This window comes from Parus major, chromosome Z (assembly GCF_001522545.3).
Source record: "Parus major isolate Abel chromosome Z, Parus_major1.1, whole genome shotgun sequence".
NCBI classification, from domain to species: Eukaryota; Metazoa; Chordata; class Aves; order Passeriformes; family Paridae; genus Parus; species Parus major.
In genome coordinates, this window is record NC_031799.1 from 33,291,973 (window position 1) to 33,305,679 (window position 13,707).

The 13,707-nt window shown below is 39.5% G+C and overlaps 2 protein-coding genes across 9 annotated transcripts in view; one reads left to right on the top strand and one right to left on the bottom strand.

Annotated features, from left to right (window-relative positions):
* FOCAD (focadhesin) overlaps positions 1-5,497 on the top strand; it is a 92,895-nt gene extending 87,398 nt beyond the window's left edge. For 2 of the 3 annotated variants that reach the window (XM_015653065.2, XM_033511375.1), the window contains 4 exons: positions 1,192-1,289; positions 2,240-2,491; positions 3,617-3,692; positions 5,055-5,497. In XM_015653065.2, coding sequence (XP_015508551.1) covers positions 1,192-1,289; positions 2,240-2,491; positions 3,617-3,692; positions 5,055-5,128 — 500 coding nt within the window. In that variant the 3' untranslated portion in view covers positions 5,129-5,497. Of the gene's footprint in view, positions 1-1,191; positions 1,290-1,393; positions 1,505-2,239; positions 2,492-3,616; positions 3,693-5,054 lie in introns of those variants that run through there. The other variant, XM_033511376.1, reaches the window with a different exon arrangement.
* Positions 1-13,707, bottom strand: part of HACD4 (3-hydroxyacyl-CoA dehydratase 4) — a 37,696-nt gene that overhangs the window by 9,258 nt on the left and 14,731 nt on the right. For 4 of the 6 annotated variants that reach the window (XM_015653070.3, XM_015653068.3, XM_015653069.2 and 1 more), the window contains one exon: positions 10,562-13,021. The exons of 1 other annotated variant lie outside the window; for it this stretch is intronic. In XM_015653070.3, the coding sequence (XP_015508556.1) occupies positions 12,939-13,021 (83 nt within the window). In that variant the 3' untranslated portion in view covers positions 10,562-12,938. Of the gene's footprint in view, positions 1-5,789; positions 8,122-10,561; positions 13,022-13,707 lie in introns of those variants that run through there. One more of the 6 variants, XM_015653071.3, reaches the window with a different exon arrangement.

The window sequence follows — 13,707 nt, forward strand, 5'->3', positions numbered from 1 at the left end:
CTGTGGTCCAGCTACAAGTCATTTGTCTCATCAATGTGGTTTACAGACCAAGCTTTAACTAGATCTGTGTCTCCCAGTCTTTTTAGTGTAGTGTTACAGACGTGCATTGTACATCAGAGACCTCTTAATAGTGCAGCTCTGCTAACCTTCTGACCTAAAATCTGACTTATTGGTACATGACACAGAAGGCAGGGGGATGTTCCCATGAACTAGGTTGAACTAGGGAGATAACTTTCTTTCCTGAACTCCTTCCACTGATTTAACACAGGAACTAAATTTTCTTTTATTCCTCTTCATAACTGTAACAGATAGTCATCTGATAGGTTAATGATTTGGTTTGGCTCAGAATGGTTCTGACAAAGCATAGGGGCTGATGCAAGAGAAGTAGGAGAATCACACAGGAAGATGAAGAAGGAAGAAACAAGGACAGAAAGATACAAGAATGAGGTCTCAATTTCATGGCAGAGGAGTCTTTGTCTGCCTGTGTTCACTGAACAACTTCAAAGCATTATATTGCCAGATGCCTTAGCTGCCAGCTGTGTTTGACGAACTTCAAAGAGTAGTGAGCTTTAACAAAGTGAAGTGAGGATTCTTTAGGTAAAAGAGGAGACAGCATGAAAGGGGGCACTTGTAAAGATTACATGGACATAGTAATGTATGATGTGATGTGATCTTGGTGGTGAGCATGGTAATTAGTTTCTAGGAGGTAGAATAGATTATGGATAGCCGAACCTGAATCAATGAAATATCTTCCATCCTTGAGATGAATTGAGGGCTGATTTTATATCCATGCCTTGACTCTATTTTACTGACCCTCTCAACACTGTAGGACTATTTTCACAGTTGCACATTTGAGTGAGACTTTAGGATTCTGTAGCAGTCATATCTGCAGACTTGGTTAGTGGATCCTGCAGGCTGCCATTATGTGGCAAATAATTCCCAATCAGGTTTGGTGGGGCTTGTTTTTGTGTGTTCAGTTTGTTGGCTGCATTATAAGCAAAGTTTCTATACTGTTTAAGGGCATGTATGTTTTCAGTCGGTTGCAGAATTAATCAAATGTGATAGTGGTGTTGGTGATCTGTGTTCTACAGTTAGTACTTTCTAGCTATAGTGATTTTCTGTGTTTGCTTTTAATGAAAATCAGTGCATTCCAGTGTTTGACATGAATTGGTGTTCCTACTCTTTTTCTAGGAGTTCTGAAAAGAATGGACTGGCTGTTAGACTTGATGGGCTACATCAGAAATGCAGCATACAGGTCAACACCCTTACAAAATGTTGATCTGAAAGAGGTAATCCTGTGAAAATGATTTGCCGCAAGAAAAGGAGGAGGTTCTGATATATTTTACATTTTTCCTCAGTAATAAATATTATTCCCTGTGCTTTTGTATTTCAGAAGATTGTGATCTTACAACCACAGAGCAAATCTTCACAATTTCTGTGAATGAATATGTATTTAAAACTCTTACTTTAAAATAAACTTTACGTTTAAGTTATATTACCTTAAGGTAATTATTAAATAAATATTAAATTATTAAATAAATAAATAAAATATTAAACCTTAAGGCAACTAAAGGAAATAATTACTTCAAATTTACTGTATTTAGAACAATTGAAGGAAAATTTTGAATTCACTAAGTAGAACTGTCTAGGCAGGTCAGAATTGTGTAGCTTCTGGTTCTGAGAGGGCTTGGACAGTTTTAGAGAAATGTTTTTCAGCTCTTTAGATCTTCTGTTTCAGGGCATAAAATAAGCTGCTGCTTAGATAGAAAGGCATTAATTACATTTCTGCAATATTTCCTAACCATTTATAGCACCACATGGGTGACCATCTTGTGTTCCCTCCACAGTCATGTTGCTGTGAAAAAGTTATTTCCCTATTTTAAATTAATTGTGGATTAGCTTTAATCTAAGGGATTATTTTAGAAGAGTCTGATTTTACTTGTTCTTTCTGTAGACATTTTAGTTTGAATTTGGAAAGGGGCTTATGCTCTAAAAGCATAGAAGGATACTAAGGACCTTTTAGTTCTTGCATTTTGAATTTTAGCTGAATTTTTAAGACCAAGTTACCATCTGGAATTTGGTCTTGGTCTGTTGTTTGGTTTCTTTTTTGGATGAGTTTATTTGTGGGAGGTTTTTTTTTGGTGGGGTTTTTGAATTGGTTTCTTATTTTCTTTTGTTTTGTTTTTTCCTTCTGTATTATTCATTTAATAGAATGCATTTTTGCCTTTTTCCTGTTTAGTGCATAGATTTCCTCATGTGGCTCTTTGCAGCTTCTGTGCTGGCCTGGGCTGACCATAGTGCACCATTACTGCTTGGCCTCAGTGCTGACTGGTCACTGTGTAAACCCCACATGGTATCAGCAGAATTATCTGAGGAACACATTGGCATGCACTCCACTGACAAGTTTGCTGTGCAAGAAACTCTCACTCTCCTGCCAAATAGCCTTTCCCTTTTGCTGGCTAAAGAACCATGGAAAGAACAAACACAGAAGGTAAAATTGCATGTAGTGGCAAGCACTTTACATGAGAAAGCGCCCCATTTTTAGTAGTCAGCTTGGATCTTAGCTAAGCAGTAATTTCCTCTATATTTTGTTGCATCTCACTTGTGATGTCACGTTATTTTTAATCAGATACAAATGTAGTTTCATAGAATTTGAGAGTTGCAAAAAGAAAAATAAATTCCAAAGCTGGGAGTCAAACTCCTAAGAAAATACAGCTGGGAGAAGAGAGTTGGGAGCTGCTGGTAATAAGTCAGTATTTTAAACGTTGGAAGAAGGATACTCTGCAGTTGGACACACCACACTGTAAATTCAGAGGAATCAAAGATCTTCTGCATTGTGTGTCATTTCTTTTCAAGTGTGAGTTGAAAATAAATGTGGAAAACTTGTGTAATGCACGTAATTCCTATATGTGGAAGTACTGCTGTTAATCTCTAGATGAATAGTTACCCATTTTGTGCAATACGGAATCTGTTGAGAGCTGATTTCTCTTAGCGTGCTTCTGTGCTCAGAGTTACCACTGGAGTCAGAATTCAGAATGTGGGAGGAATGCAGGGGTGAGCTGTTAGTATGCAAGTGCCTAATTAGGTTTTAAGGAAGAATGTGAGGCTTTGCCCTGAAAATCATCCTTATGAGTCTAAATACCATATTGTCATCCAGGCACCCTGCACTGCCAGAAAAAAAAATAACAAGAAATGAGAGAGGTCAAAAGAGGAACAAAGGCAATAAGAGTACTGAAGGATTTGCAGTAAAACATTTGGACAAGAGACTGATAAGAAAGAATTATATTAATAGGTTAAAGGTATGAACAGGCAAGATGTAGGGAAGCTATTTAGTGTGCCTTCTACGAAGAATTATTGCTGAGGTAATGAGAAGGAACAAAGGGGGTTTCAGATCCAGCTATGGGAAGAATAGCTGGATCTGAAATAGCGTTGACAGGGACATGTACTCATGTTTTGTTTACTTTGGGCAGAAGCTTCATTGACCACTACTTCTGATTAGATAACTGAATTTAGCAGAAATCAAATGTTGTTTGTCAAACTGAGAATAAAGCATCATATTCTGATACAGGGGCTCTTTTAATTCAGATTTATTTTTTTTTCATATTTCAATCTTCAGTTTATTGACTGGCTGATCAATATGATGGAATGTCCTAAGGAAGCATTATCAAAATCTTCCATGGACCTGCTGAAAGGTAATATATTTTTAATTGGGTCCTTATTTTTCCATAACTGTCAGTACAGATCAAAATGCAGTTGTTATAAGGAGTGAGGTTTTGTCTTTGAGGTAATTGTCACAGGTAAGTTGACATTCTTGTCTGTAAGACCTTAAATTTTCTGTCTCATCTACTGATGCTTATGATGTAGCTCTTAGGGTCCAAAAGACCTAGAGGTTCATCTAATGCACAGGCTTATTTCATTGATAGATCTGTCCATTACCATTAAAAATAAGATGCAGCATACTATTGGGAAATCCTCCAGTACTAGAATACAAATCACATAACTTAGGTGCAAGTAAAGACTGCACTGTGTGGAAGGGATAGGAGGTGAACTAGGACAGTCTAGTAAAAGGGTTCTGAGAAAAAAGGAAAGAGAAATGAGGGTTGCTGAAAAGATACATGAAATCAAAGATGGAAAGTAGACAGCATGTTGAATTATGGTACGAGTTGTAGCCTAGCATACATCCCATTGCTTACTTACATATGTAGGATCTGTGCAATTCATTTTAAGAGGACACTACAAATATTCCCAAGTGAAGTAAGTGCGTTTGTACTTGTTTCCATGAACACAGTGTACTTCCTTTGGACCATCTGATTTGTTGGACCTAAACAAGGCTTCTTGACATCCAGTTATAAGTTATTTGCATGATTTGGATAATTACCCTTGTTTTGATGTCTGCACTCTTTAGTGACTCTGGTAAATTCCCCTGTAATGTCTGCTAATCTCCACCAGAAGCAATGCTGAGGGCTGTTGGAGAACCTCTGTGTATCAGAGGGTTTTGATACTCACCATATATTCTCAGTATGTCCTGACAGAGATAAGTCACTGTTCCCCTTGAGCTTCCTTTTTTTTTTTTCCTTTTACATACTAGAACATGAAACTTCCATCTTCCATGAATAACTAGACTGTGACTAGTTTGGTTACTGGATTTTGTCTAAGCGCATGATCCTTTCAAGTTGAATTAAGGAATCAGTAAGTTGTGTTTCCAATCAGTGAATTGTGCAGAGGACTTAACTTTGTGCTTCTGGTGTTTCCAGTGCCTCCTATGTCCTGGCTTGCATCATTACTTACTGAATTTCAACTTTCTGCAATGTTGGTTGATTTGTGTGTCTAAGTGATAGACTAATTAGAAGATGATGTGATATGATTTCATTTGGAGATGTGCCACAAAGCAGAGGAAGGGCTCAGTACATCACCACAAGTGAAAGAATTATGAAAAGATTCAGTAAAATGAGAACTAAACCTATACATGTGTTAGTAAAATTGCTAGGAATAATACTCTCACCTCTTTTCCTTTGGACTACACAGCTTAATGTAATTTGTCCCTGTCTTCACAGTTGCACTTCTGGCCTTGAGGTCTCTTGCAGAGTTCAAGAAGAAAGCGGTATGGACTAAAGCTTATGGGTGGTAGCTGCACATCTTACCTGATGAAGAAAACTGTCCATACTTGAAAATGTAATATTGCTACTCAGGCATCAATAAGCTGTATTTCAAAGATGTTTCCTATCACAAGATTTTTAATTGGGTTTGGGTTTTTGCCCTTCTGCTTCATCACAAAAATATCTGTGAAAAAAAATACTTTGTCTTTAACTGATGCGTTATTACATTTTGCAAAAGTACTGAATCTAAATGAGAAATATACATTCAGTTTTAATTGAGTTGTTTCAGTGACATCTGGGAACCTCAAAAGCTGGAGTGGAATATTCCTTTAATTTGTGGAAGCTTTGAAGGAACGGCTGAAAATAAAACAAACTAATAAAACTTGTTTGGATATAGCGTATTTACTAAAATATGTTTTAGTGTAACAGACTTGGAATGAGCATTATTTTTTAAATGACAATCCTTCTTTTAGTAATAACATAATGTTCTTGTGCAGTAGTGACAACACGTTATGACTGGATTGTGTAAGCAGGATTTCTGAAAAGGGGTGGTATGCATGTCAGTTTTGCCGTGGCTTTATAAAGATCATTGAAATGAGTCAATGATCCTGATGGCTGTTGAATCTGCAGCTCCAGGACAGCTGCAATTTTCTTTCCACTTGTAAAAGAGACCATTCTTGTCTCTTTTACACTTCTTTGCACATAACAAGAGTTTTTCTCTGCCTCTAGTGAAAAGGGACAATACAGCAACTCTTTTCCACATTTATCATCTTAAATAGATTAGCCCCTGCTATTTTCCTTATTACTTTTTTCTTTCTGAAAGAACAAAGAATTTTTCACTTTGCAATCTTGCCAAGACATATATTAAGAGTTTTTATATTTAGCAATCCTCTTTTCTGAAGTAGACAAAAAATAACTGAAAATAATTGGGCACTGTTCTCTAGTGTCTTTCAAAACAGTACTGGTAAGAGCATTGTTGATTTTTGATCAGGTTGAAGGAAATTATTTTTCCATACATCTAGAAGACACCCTCCCCATTGGAGGAATTATCTTCTTTTCAGGACTAATAACATTTCCTCTGTAAAAGAGGACTTCTTGGTCACTTGGTCTGTTCGCCCTGGAGAAGAGGGAGACTGAGGACAGACCTCATCACAGACTACAAATTCCTCATGAGGGGAAGAGGAGGGGCAGGCACTGATCTCTTCTCTCTGATAACCAGTGACAGGACCTGAAGCAGTGGCAGGGGAGGTTTATGTTGGCTGTTACGTTTAGGAGGCTCTTCTCCCAGTGGGTGGTTGGGCACTGGAACAGCTTCCCAGAATAGGCACAGCACCAGCCTGGCAGAGTTCGAGAAGCATTTGGACAACACCCCCAGGCACAAGGTGTGATTCCTGGGGTTGTCCTGTGCAGGTCCAGCAGCTAGACTTTGATGATCCTAGTGGCCCCCTTCCAACTCAATAATCTATGATTCCATGACTCTTTCTAGGGATACTGTGGGAAGGCTGAGCATTTCTTCTTTGATTGGGTGTTTGGAGGATTAATGCAGTACTTGTTTCACTTGTTGTACTTGTTACACTTTCCAAAATAGTGGATAGTTTAGTGGTAGTGGTAGTTTTCTGCTGCATATGCAACTCTATACTGAGAAAACTGTCTAAAGGTGAATGTGCAGAAGGAGTCACTGAAAGTCCTTGCAAGTGAGTCTGCCTCTCAGTTCATGACATTTCCACTTGTGTGTATCTCTGAGTAATTTCTAACAAAGCCAAATATGTCACATTTTAATGGTTCCATCTCTAATGTACAGTTTCAAACTAACTCACCCATTTAATCATCTCAGTTTGTATCTTTATTAGCATTTTAATTCAGATGAAATTTTGTGTTTTTTAAAGGGAATCACTGTGTGATGCCAGCTTGCTGTGTTTCAATTTGCATTCATTAACTGAATTGCTCCTGATGTGTAGTAGAAAATGTAAGCCAAGTGTCAGCATAGCATGGCCTGAGGGTCGCAATGCTAACAGAGTTGCAAATAGCACTGAGAGTTTAGGAGAGTATCTGAAATGCTGAACATCAACACCTATGATACAAGAAATAAACAGGATTAACTGGAAGCATTTGTCACCTCCCAGAGCTATGCTGTCACTGGGATTAGTGAGACTTTGTAGAACGAGTCCAATGATGGGAGTGCTGGCATGCAGGACTATAGGCTGTTCAGGAGGGATAGTCAAGGCAGGCAAGGCAAAGGAGTTGCATTGGAAGGCACAATTTTCACTGTACATTCCTTGCAGTTAGGGTTAATGTGGTTGAAAGCCTCTGAGTAAGAATTAGGGAGATGGAAAACAAAGGAGATATCATTGTAAGTGTCTACTGCTGTTCACTCAGCCACAATGCTAGCACTGATTAAATAATTATGGGCAACAAGGAGAAATCTCTGGTCCATTAGTCTTGTTCTTACAGAAAATTTCAGTTTCTGGACATCTACTGGAAATGCCAGACAACTGTGGCAAGGAAGTCTGAGAAATTCCAGAAGTGTGTTGAAGATAATTTCTTGTCCCAAGTATTCATTGAGACAACCAGGAAAGATGTCCCCTTCTCTACCCCTCCTCCCATCCCAAACTTGCTGTTCATGAACAGAGAGGGAAAAGATGGGATATTTAGGTGGCTGTTTTGGGCACAGTAATCATGAGTTTAAATTATGAATTTAAATTTTTTGATGTAACTGAGAAACAAGTCAGCACAGTTGCTATCCTAGATTTCAGGATAACAAATCTTAAACTGCTCAGGGAGCTAGTTAGCAGTGTCCTCTGGGAATCTGACTTTCAGGACTTAGAGGTCCACGAGTGCTGGTCCATCTTTAAGAAAAACCTTTTAGAAGCACAGGAGCAAGCAAATCACACTATTCCAAAAGTCAAGCAAGAAGAGCAGCTTGGCTGAACAGGAAACTCCTCTTGGAACTCAGGAAGAGAATGGTATGATCTGTGTAAGACAGGTCGTGCCTCACAGGATGGTTACAAAGCTGTGGTTCCCATGTCTAGGGAGAAAACACAAAAGTCCAAAGCTCAGAGTTGAAACTGGCCAGTGTTGGGTCAGATAAAGAAAGTCTGAGTATGTTTAGAGCAAGAGGAGATTTAAGGAAAATATTCAACCAATTCTTGATGAAGGTAGTCACCTGAAAAAAGGATGAAGAGAAGGCAGAAGCATTATAATGCTTTTGCATCAGTCATTAATAACATCAATATACATTAGTCTGGCCAGTCTTCTCGGTTAGAGGACATACAGTAGCAGTGACTTTCCATTTCTGGACACTGAAACTCTAAATGAGTAGGTATATCAGTTTAATCTTTGTAAGCCCATGGGGCCTGATGGGATTTGTCCCAGAGCACTAGAAGAGCTATCTCTTGGGAGTCTGGGGAGATCCCTGCTGACCAGAAACTGGACAACATTAATCCAATTTACCAGAAGGGCATGAGGCAAGACACAGACAGCTACAGACCTGTTAGTCTAATCTCATTACCAGGGAAAATTTGCAGAGATCATACTGGGTATTATTGAAAGGCATTTTAAGAACAATATAACCCTTAAGCACAGTCAACATGAGTTCACAAAGGGAAAGCCCCGAGTAACTCATCTGATACCCTTCTATGACACAGCCACCCACCTAGTGGGGTTTTTGATACTGTCCCTTATGACATCTGTGTGAACAAGCTGTTCAACAGTGAGATGAGTGGGTTCGTGGTGCACTGGTTAAAGAACTGGCAGAATGGCAGAGCTCAAAGAGTTGTAGTGCACGGGGTTGACAAAGTCATCCCCAGTGTTCCTCATTCAAATTCAAGATTCAAATCTAGCGCCAGTTCAGTTCAATGTATTTATCCATGATCAGGAGGCAGGAGTTAAATGCACCATTGGTATGTTTGTTGACAATACTTTGCTTGAAAGTTGCTGTTGACTCTTGAGGACAAGAGACCTTGCAGAAAGATGTGGATACATGAGCATTTGGCTTTGATTAATGGCATGAAATGTAACAAGTTAAAGTGGTGCATTCTCCATCTGGTACAGAGTAGTGCCTGATACAAGTCTAAATGGGCAGAGGAGTGGCTGGAGAGCAGCCTTGCATAAAGAGATCTGGAGATGCTAGTGTCTCAATATACAACCATTTAAGTTCACAGAATCACAGAATTATTGGAGTGGGAAGGGACCTCTGTAGGGCACTCTCCTCATTGGCTCCTCCACCACTTGGATTAACAAGTTATCTTCCAGTGTCTGCAGGAACTTGCTGGACTGTGTTCCAAGCCACATTGTGCCTCAAAATACCAGGGTTGTTGAATTCTCAGAGGAGGACCAAGGCCCATGATCTCAAGGCTACTTCCAGCTGCCCATAGAAGCCTCATCAACTTCCTTATCTGGGTCACCCATTTTAGCCTGTCCCTGAATTTTTACCCATAAGCTCTCAATTCCTTGTCTGTCCCTGGGCAAAGCTTGATGTTCTTTCACATAAAGACCAACTCCACCACCTCACCTCACTGACCTGTCCTTCCTAAAAAGTGCACAGGAATCCATGACAACATTCCAGTGGTGAGCTATCCCACCGTGTCTCTGAAATTGCAGTGAGATCATGGCTCTGTGACAGAGATTTCCAGTTCTTGTTTATTCCCCCTGATTTGTGCATATGTGTACACACACTTCAGGGAGGCATTTGAGCATCCAGGTTCCCTAGGAGGGGTGTAAGAGGATTCCCCATAGCCATACACACCCTTGATGTGGTTAGCCCTAGGACTCTCATCTTGAGGCAGCCAAGCTTGCCTGGCTGGCATGGCCATTCCCCAGGAGAAAGCAGTGGCATGAGCACTGCCACTTTGGACCCCAGCCAAGTCATTCTGTTTAAAGCCCTCTCACCAAATTGGCCAATCTGTTGCCAGAGCTTCTTTTGCTCTTTTTTGAGTCCCTTCCTAACAGGCTACAATCACTGAAGTACAATTCATTGTCATAAAAGCCATTGTCTTAAACATCTTTCTGCCTGCCCATTTCTGAGCTTTTCCAGAAACTTAGGTGAGGCATTGGAGCTGAAGTTACAGTGGCCTTTTGTAGGAAGGCTGACTGCCCCAAGTTACCTCTGTACTAGAAGGAGGTGGGGAAGTCTTCTGTCATGAGCTTCATGCCTTTTTCATGCAGTTTACGTTTTGGGGTCCTCTCCATAGTGAATTTTAAAGAATCCTTTTCCTATTCCATCCTTTTACCCAGCAGTAGGATTCAAGACATAACATTTTTTTTAACATAAAACAATAAACGTGGCTTAATCTGTGATAGGTTTGACCTCAGCTGGCTTCCAGATGTCCGTTCAACCCCATCTCCTCAACAGGACATTCATTCTCCCTCCTCCTCCTCAACAGGACAGGGAGAAAATAGGATGAGAAAGTTCATGGGTCAAGATAAAGACAGAGTGATCATTTACTATTCACTGTCACAAAAACAGATTCAACTTGTGGAAGAAAAATTTATTGCCAATTAAAAATAGAGTAGGTTGGAAAGAAAAAAGGCAAAACTAAAATTACCTTTCCCCTATGCCTCCCTTCTTCCTATGCTCCCTTTACTCCTTCATTCCTGCATTTTGTACCTCCTACCTCCCCAAGCAGTACAAGGTGGGTGTGGGGGTTGCACTTGGGTAATAAACCTTAATCTCAGCTGCTTGTTTGTCTTCACACAGTTGCTCTGCTCCAGCATGGGGTCCCTCCCATGGGATACAGTCCTTCACAGTTTCTTCTCACGAGCTGCAGCTCTTCAAGCACTGCTCTCACATAGGTTCTTTCCATGGGGTACAGTCCATTGGGAAAAAACTGCCTCAGTGTGGGTCCCTAATGGGCCACAGTTCTTGTTGTGCTTGTGTGCGCACTTCATGGGCTGCAGCTTTCCTCAGGGCACAGCCATCTGCTCCAGCCTGGCGTCCTCCAAAGCCTGCCATGTGGATATCTTGTCTGGTGTGTTTCTCCATGGCTTGCAAGGGGGCAACCTGGTCCACCATGGCTCACAGGGTAATCTGCTGCAGTGCCTAAAGTAGCTCTTCATCACCTTCTCCATTGACCTTGGTGTCTACTGAGCTGTTTCTCTTACATTTTTCTTACTCTTCTTTCTTGCAGCTGCTGCGTAACATTTCTTACCTTTTCTTAAGTTTTCAGAGAGATGCCATGCCATGATCTTTGTTGTTTGGCTCAGCAGCATCCTGCAGAGGCTTAGTCTTAGAACTGGGTGGAACCAGCTGCTTCCGGCATGTTGGATTGAATTTCCAAGGAAAAAATGTTTATGCTTCAACTTTAGCAAGTTATATAGTGGTTTAATGTGGACTTAATCTGGCTGTCTTCAAAACTGTTATCTTATTCAGCTGTTCTATATGTTTCTTCACACTGTTCACACTTGAATCCGTTTGGGTCAGACAGAAGCCCAAAGTGAAAGCGCTCCTGTCTCTCTACTAAGTTCCAAATTTCTGTTTGGAGTGGTTTGAAAAAAACTCATCCAGCATTGACACTATACTATTGTATGCATGATCTTGTTGCTTGTGGTCCGCAAATACTTGATGGTCAAAATAGTCTGCAGGCATTGTCTGCCACAATTATTAAATAAATAAAAATTATAGTAGGTGACCTTTCATAACCAATTAATTTAGCTTCACTGTTTCCTTATATAACCTCTTAGGCTGCATGGTTTGAAAAGTCATACAGGCAAAAGCCTCTTCATATTGTAACAGTGATTAGTCCCCCTTTAAATATTACCTTCTCTCCTACTCCCATTATCTAGGCTCCCTTCCCACAGTTTTCAGTCAGCAAAAAAAAAAAAGCCTCACTTTTCTTCCCCACATGCTTGAATTGAAATGTAGGTCATAATCAATACAGATGAAATGTCAGAAAAGCTCCAGCCAGCCTCTAAGCAATTATTTGGCTATTTTTGCCTGTTCCACTGGGTTGCTGCATATATTCCTCTTTCCCAACCTTTGAAAAAGCTGCGTTCTATTTGCATTCTTACATATTATTCTAGAGGAGTGTGAGGAGCAATAAAGTTAAGTAAAATGCTTAGAATTTTGCACATGGCTTTTGATAGTCTTTCAGATACCTTTTAGGAACAACGTATTTTTTGACCTGACTACATCACATTTATTTTGCATGTATCTGTCTGCTGTTCAGCATGGAAGAAAATCATTGTGAGGGAAGAGACTGACATGCCAAACACATGATTATAATTTCTGACCCTTAAACATCCCCCTGAATATATAGTAGATGAGTATGGTAACACTTGCCTTTCTGATTTAGCTGCATTTGCTGGAACCTTCTTCTGATAACTGAAGTATGAGGCCAGAATGTGAAGGATCCTTAGTGAATGCCTGTGTTAATCAGCATGTTTGTCTCTAGGCTGCAAAGGTTCTGATTTCTGCTCTTTGAGAGATTCCAGTTCTAGCCAATTTAGCGTTTATATGTGAAGTACATACATGTTGGCCTAGTATAAAGTAACCTTAGAGATGAAATGATACTGTCATTACAGAATATCTGTAGCTAATGAAATAAGAATTAACACTGAAATAAGGGTGTAGCTGTGAGTTGTGGCACTCTCCAATTTTTTCAGAATTCCATAACATATGCTAGAAAAAAACATTAATTTTAAAAACTGGCCACTTTATCTCAAAACATTCAAAAGTTTTCAAAAGCTGCTCTATTTTTGAGGTGCATTCAAAAGATCTGCCTTTTCTGAAAATTCTATACAGCCAGATAATGTTCATGCAAAGAAATCTTTGTCCAGTTTGGTTTTAACTATGATGTGCAGAAATCCCCATGGAATATATTTTGTCTTTCCAAACAAAATATCAACTTAGCTTCTTTTATTTTTGATGTTTCCTGTCCCTAGGTGTGCCATTCTCTCAGAGAAGAGGTTCTGGATGATAAAGCACATACCTGAATCAAAACACAAAACAGTGTAAGAACAAAGGAGTGGAATTCAAACTGTCTTCAATTTATTTAGAAGGACTTGTAAGAGCCTTCAGCCTTGTACAGTTCCTTCCATGTGCTTAGGAACAGAACACTACATCATGAGATCCTTCAAATTCACATTAAAACCCCATGACAGAACAAAGACTTCTGTATGATGCAGCTAAATTCAGTTGAAATTTTTCCAAAGTATTTTGATGAGAAAGAGAAGGGATCTGTTTACACACAGATTTTGGAGTGGCCTTGTTTTATCATGCCGTTAAATAATCATGCTGTAAAAGTCTTAATTTAGATGTAACTTCTCATCCCAGCTAGGAGTTACGAGTGAGGAAGAGTTGCACAGAACCAGAGTATGATCAGATAGAAATTAATTTTTTTTAAAAAAAGCAAACAAAAAAGGAAGTTTCACTAAACAGCTGCAAGTCTAGCATCACTGAAACAACTTCTATAAGTTTGTGGTTTTATGCATCATATGTATGGTGTACTTTGAAAATTTAACTATTTGTATTTGAAAGATACTGGAAATCAAAACAGGTAGTGATGCACTTTCCTGCAGTGGTCTGCAGGAGATGTAGCAGAGAGAGTTAGTGTTTGTGAAAAGCTCAGCATGGATTTAATTTTTTGTTGCCATAGGCATCCCAGTTGTGTTGAGA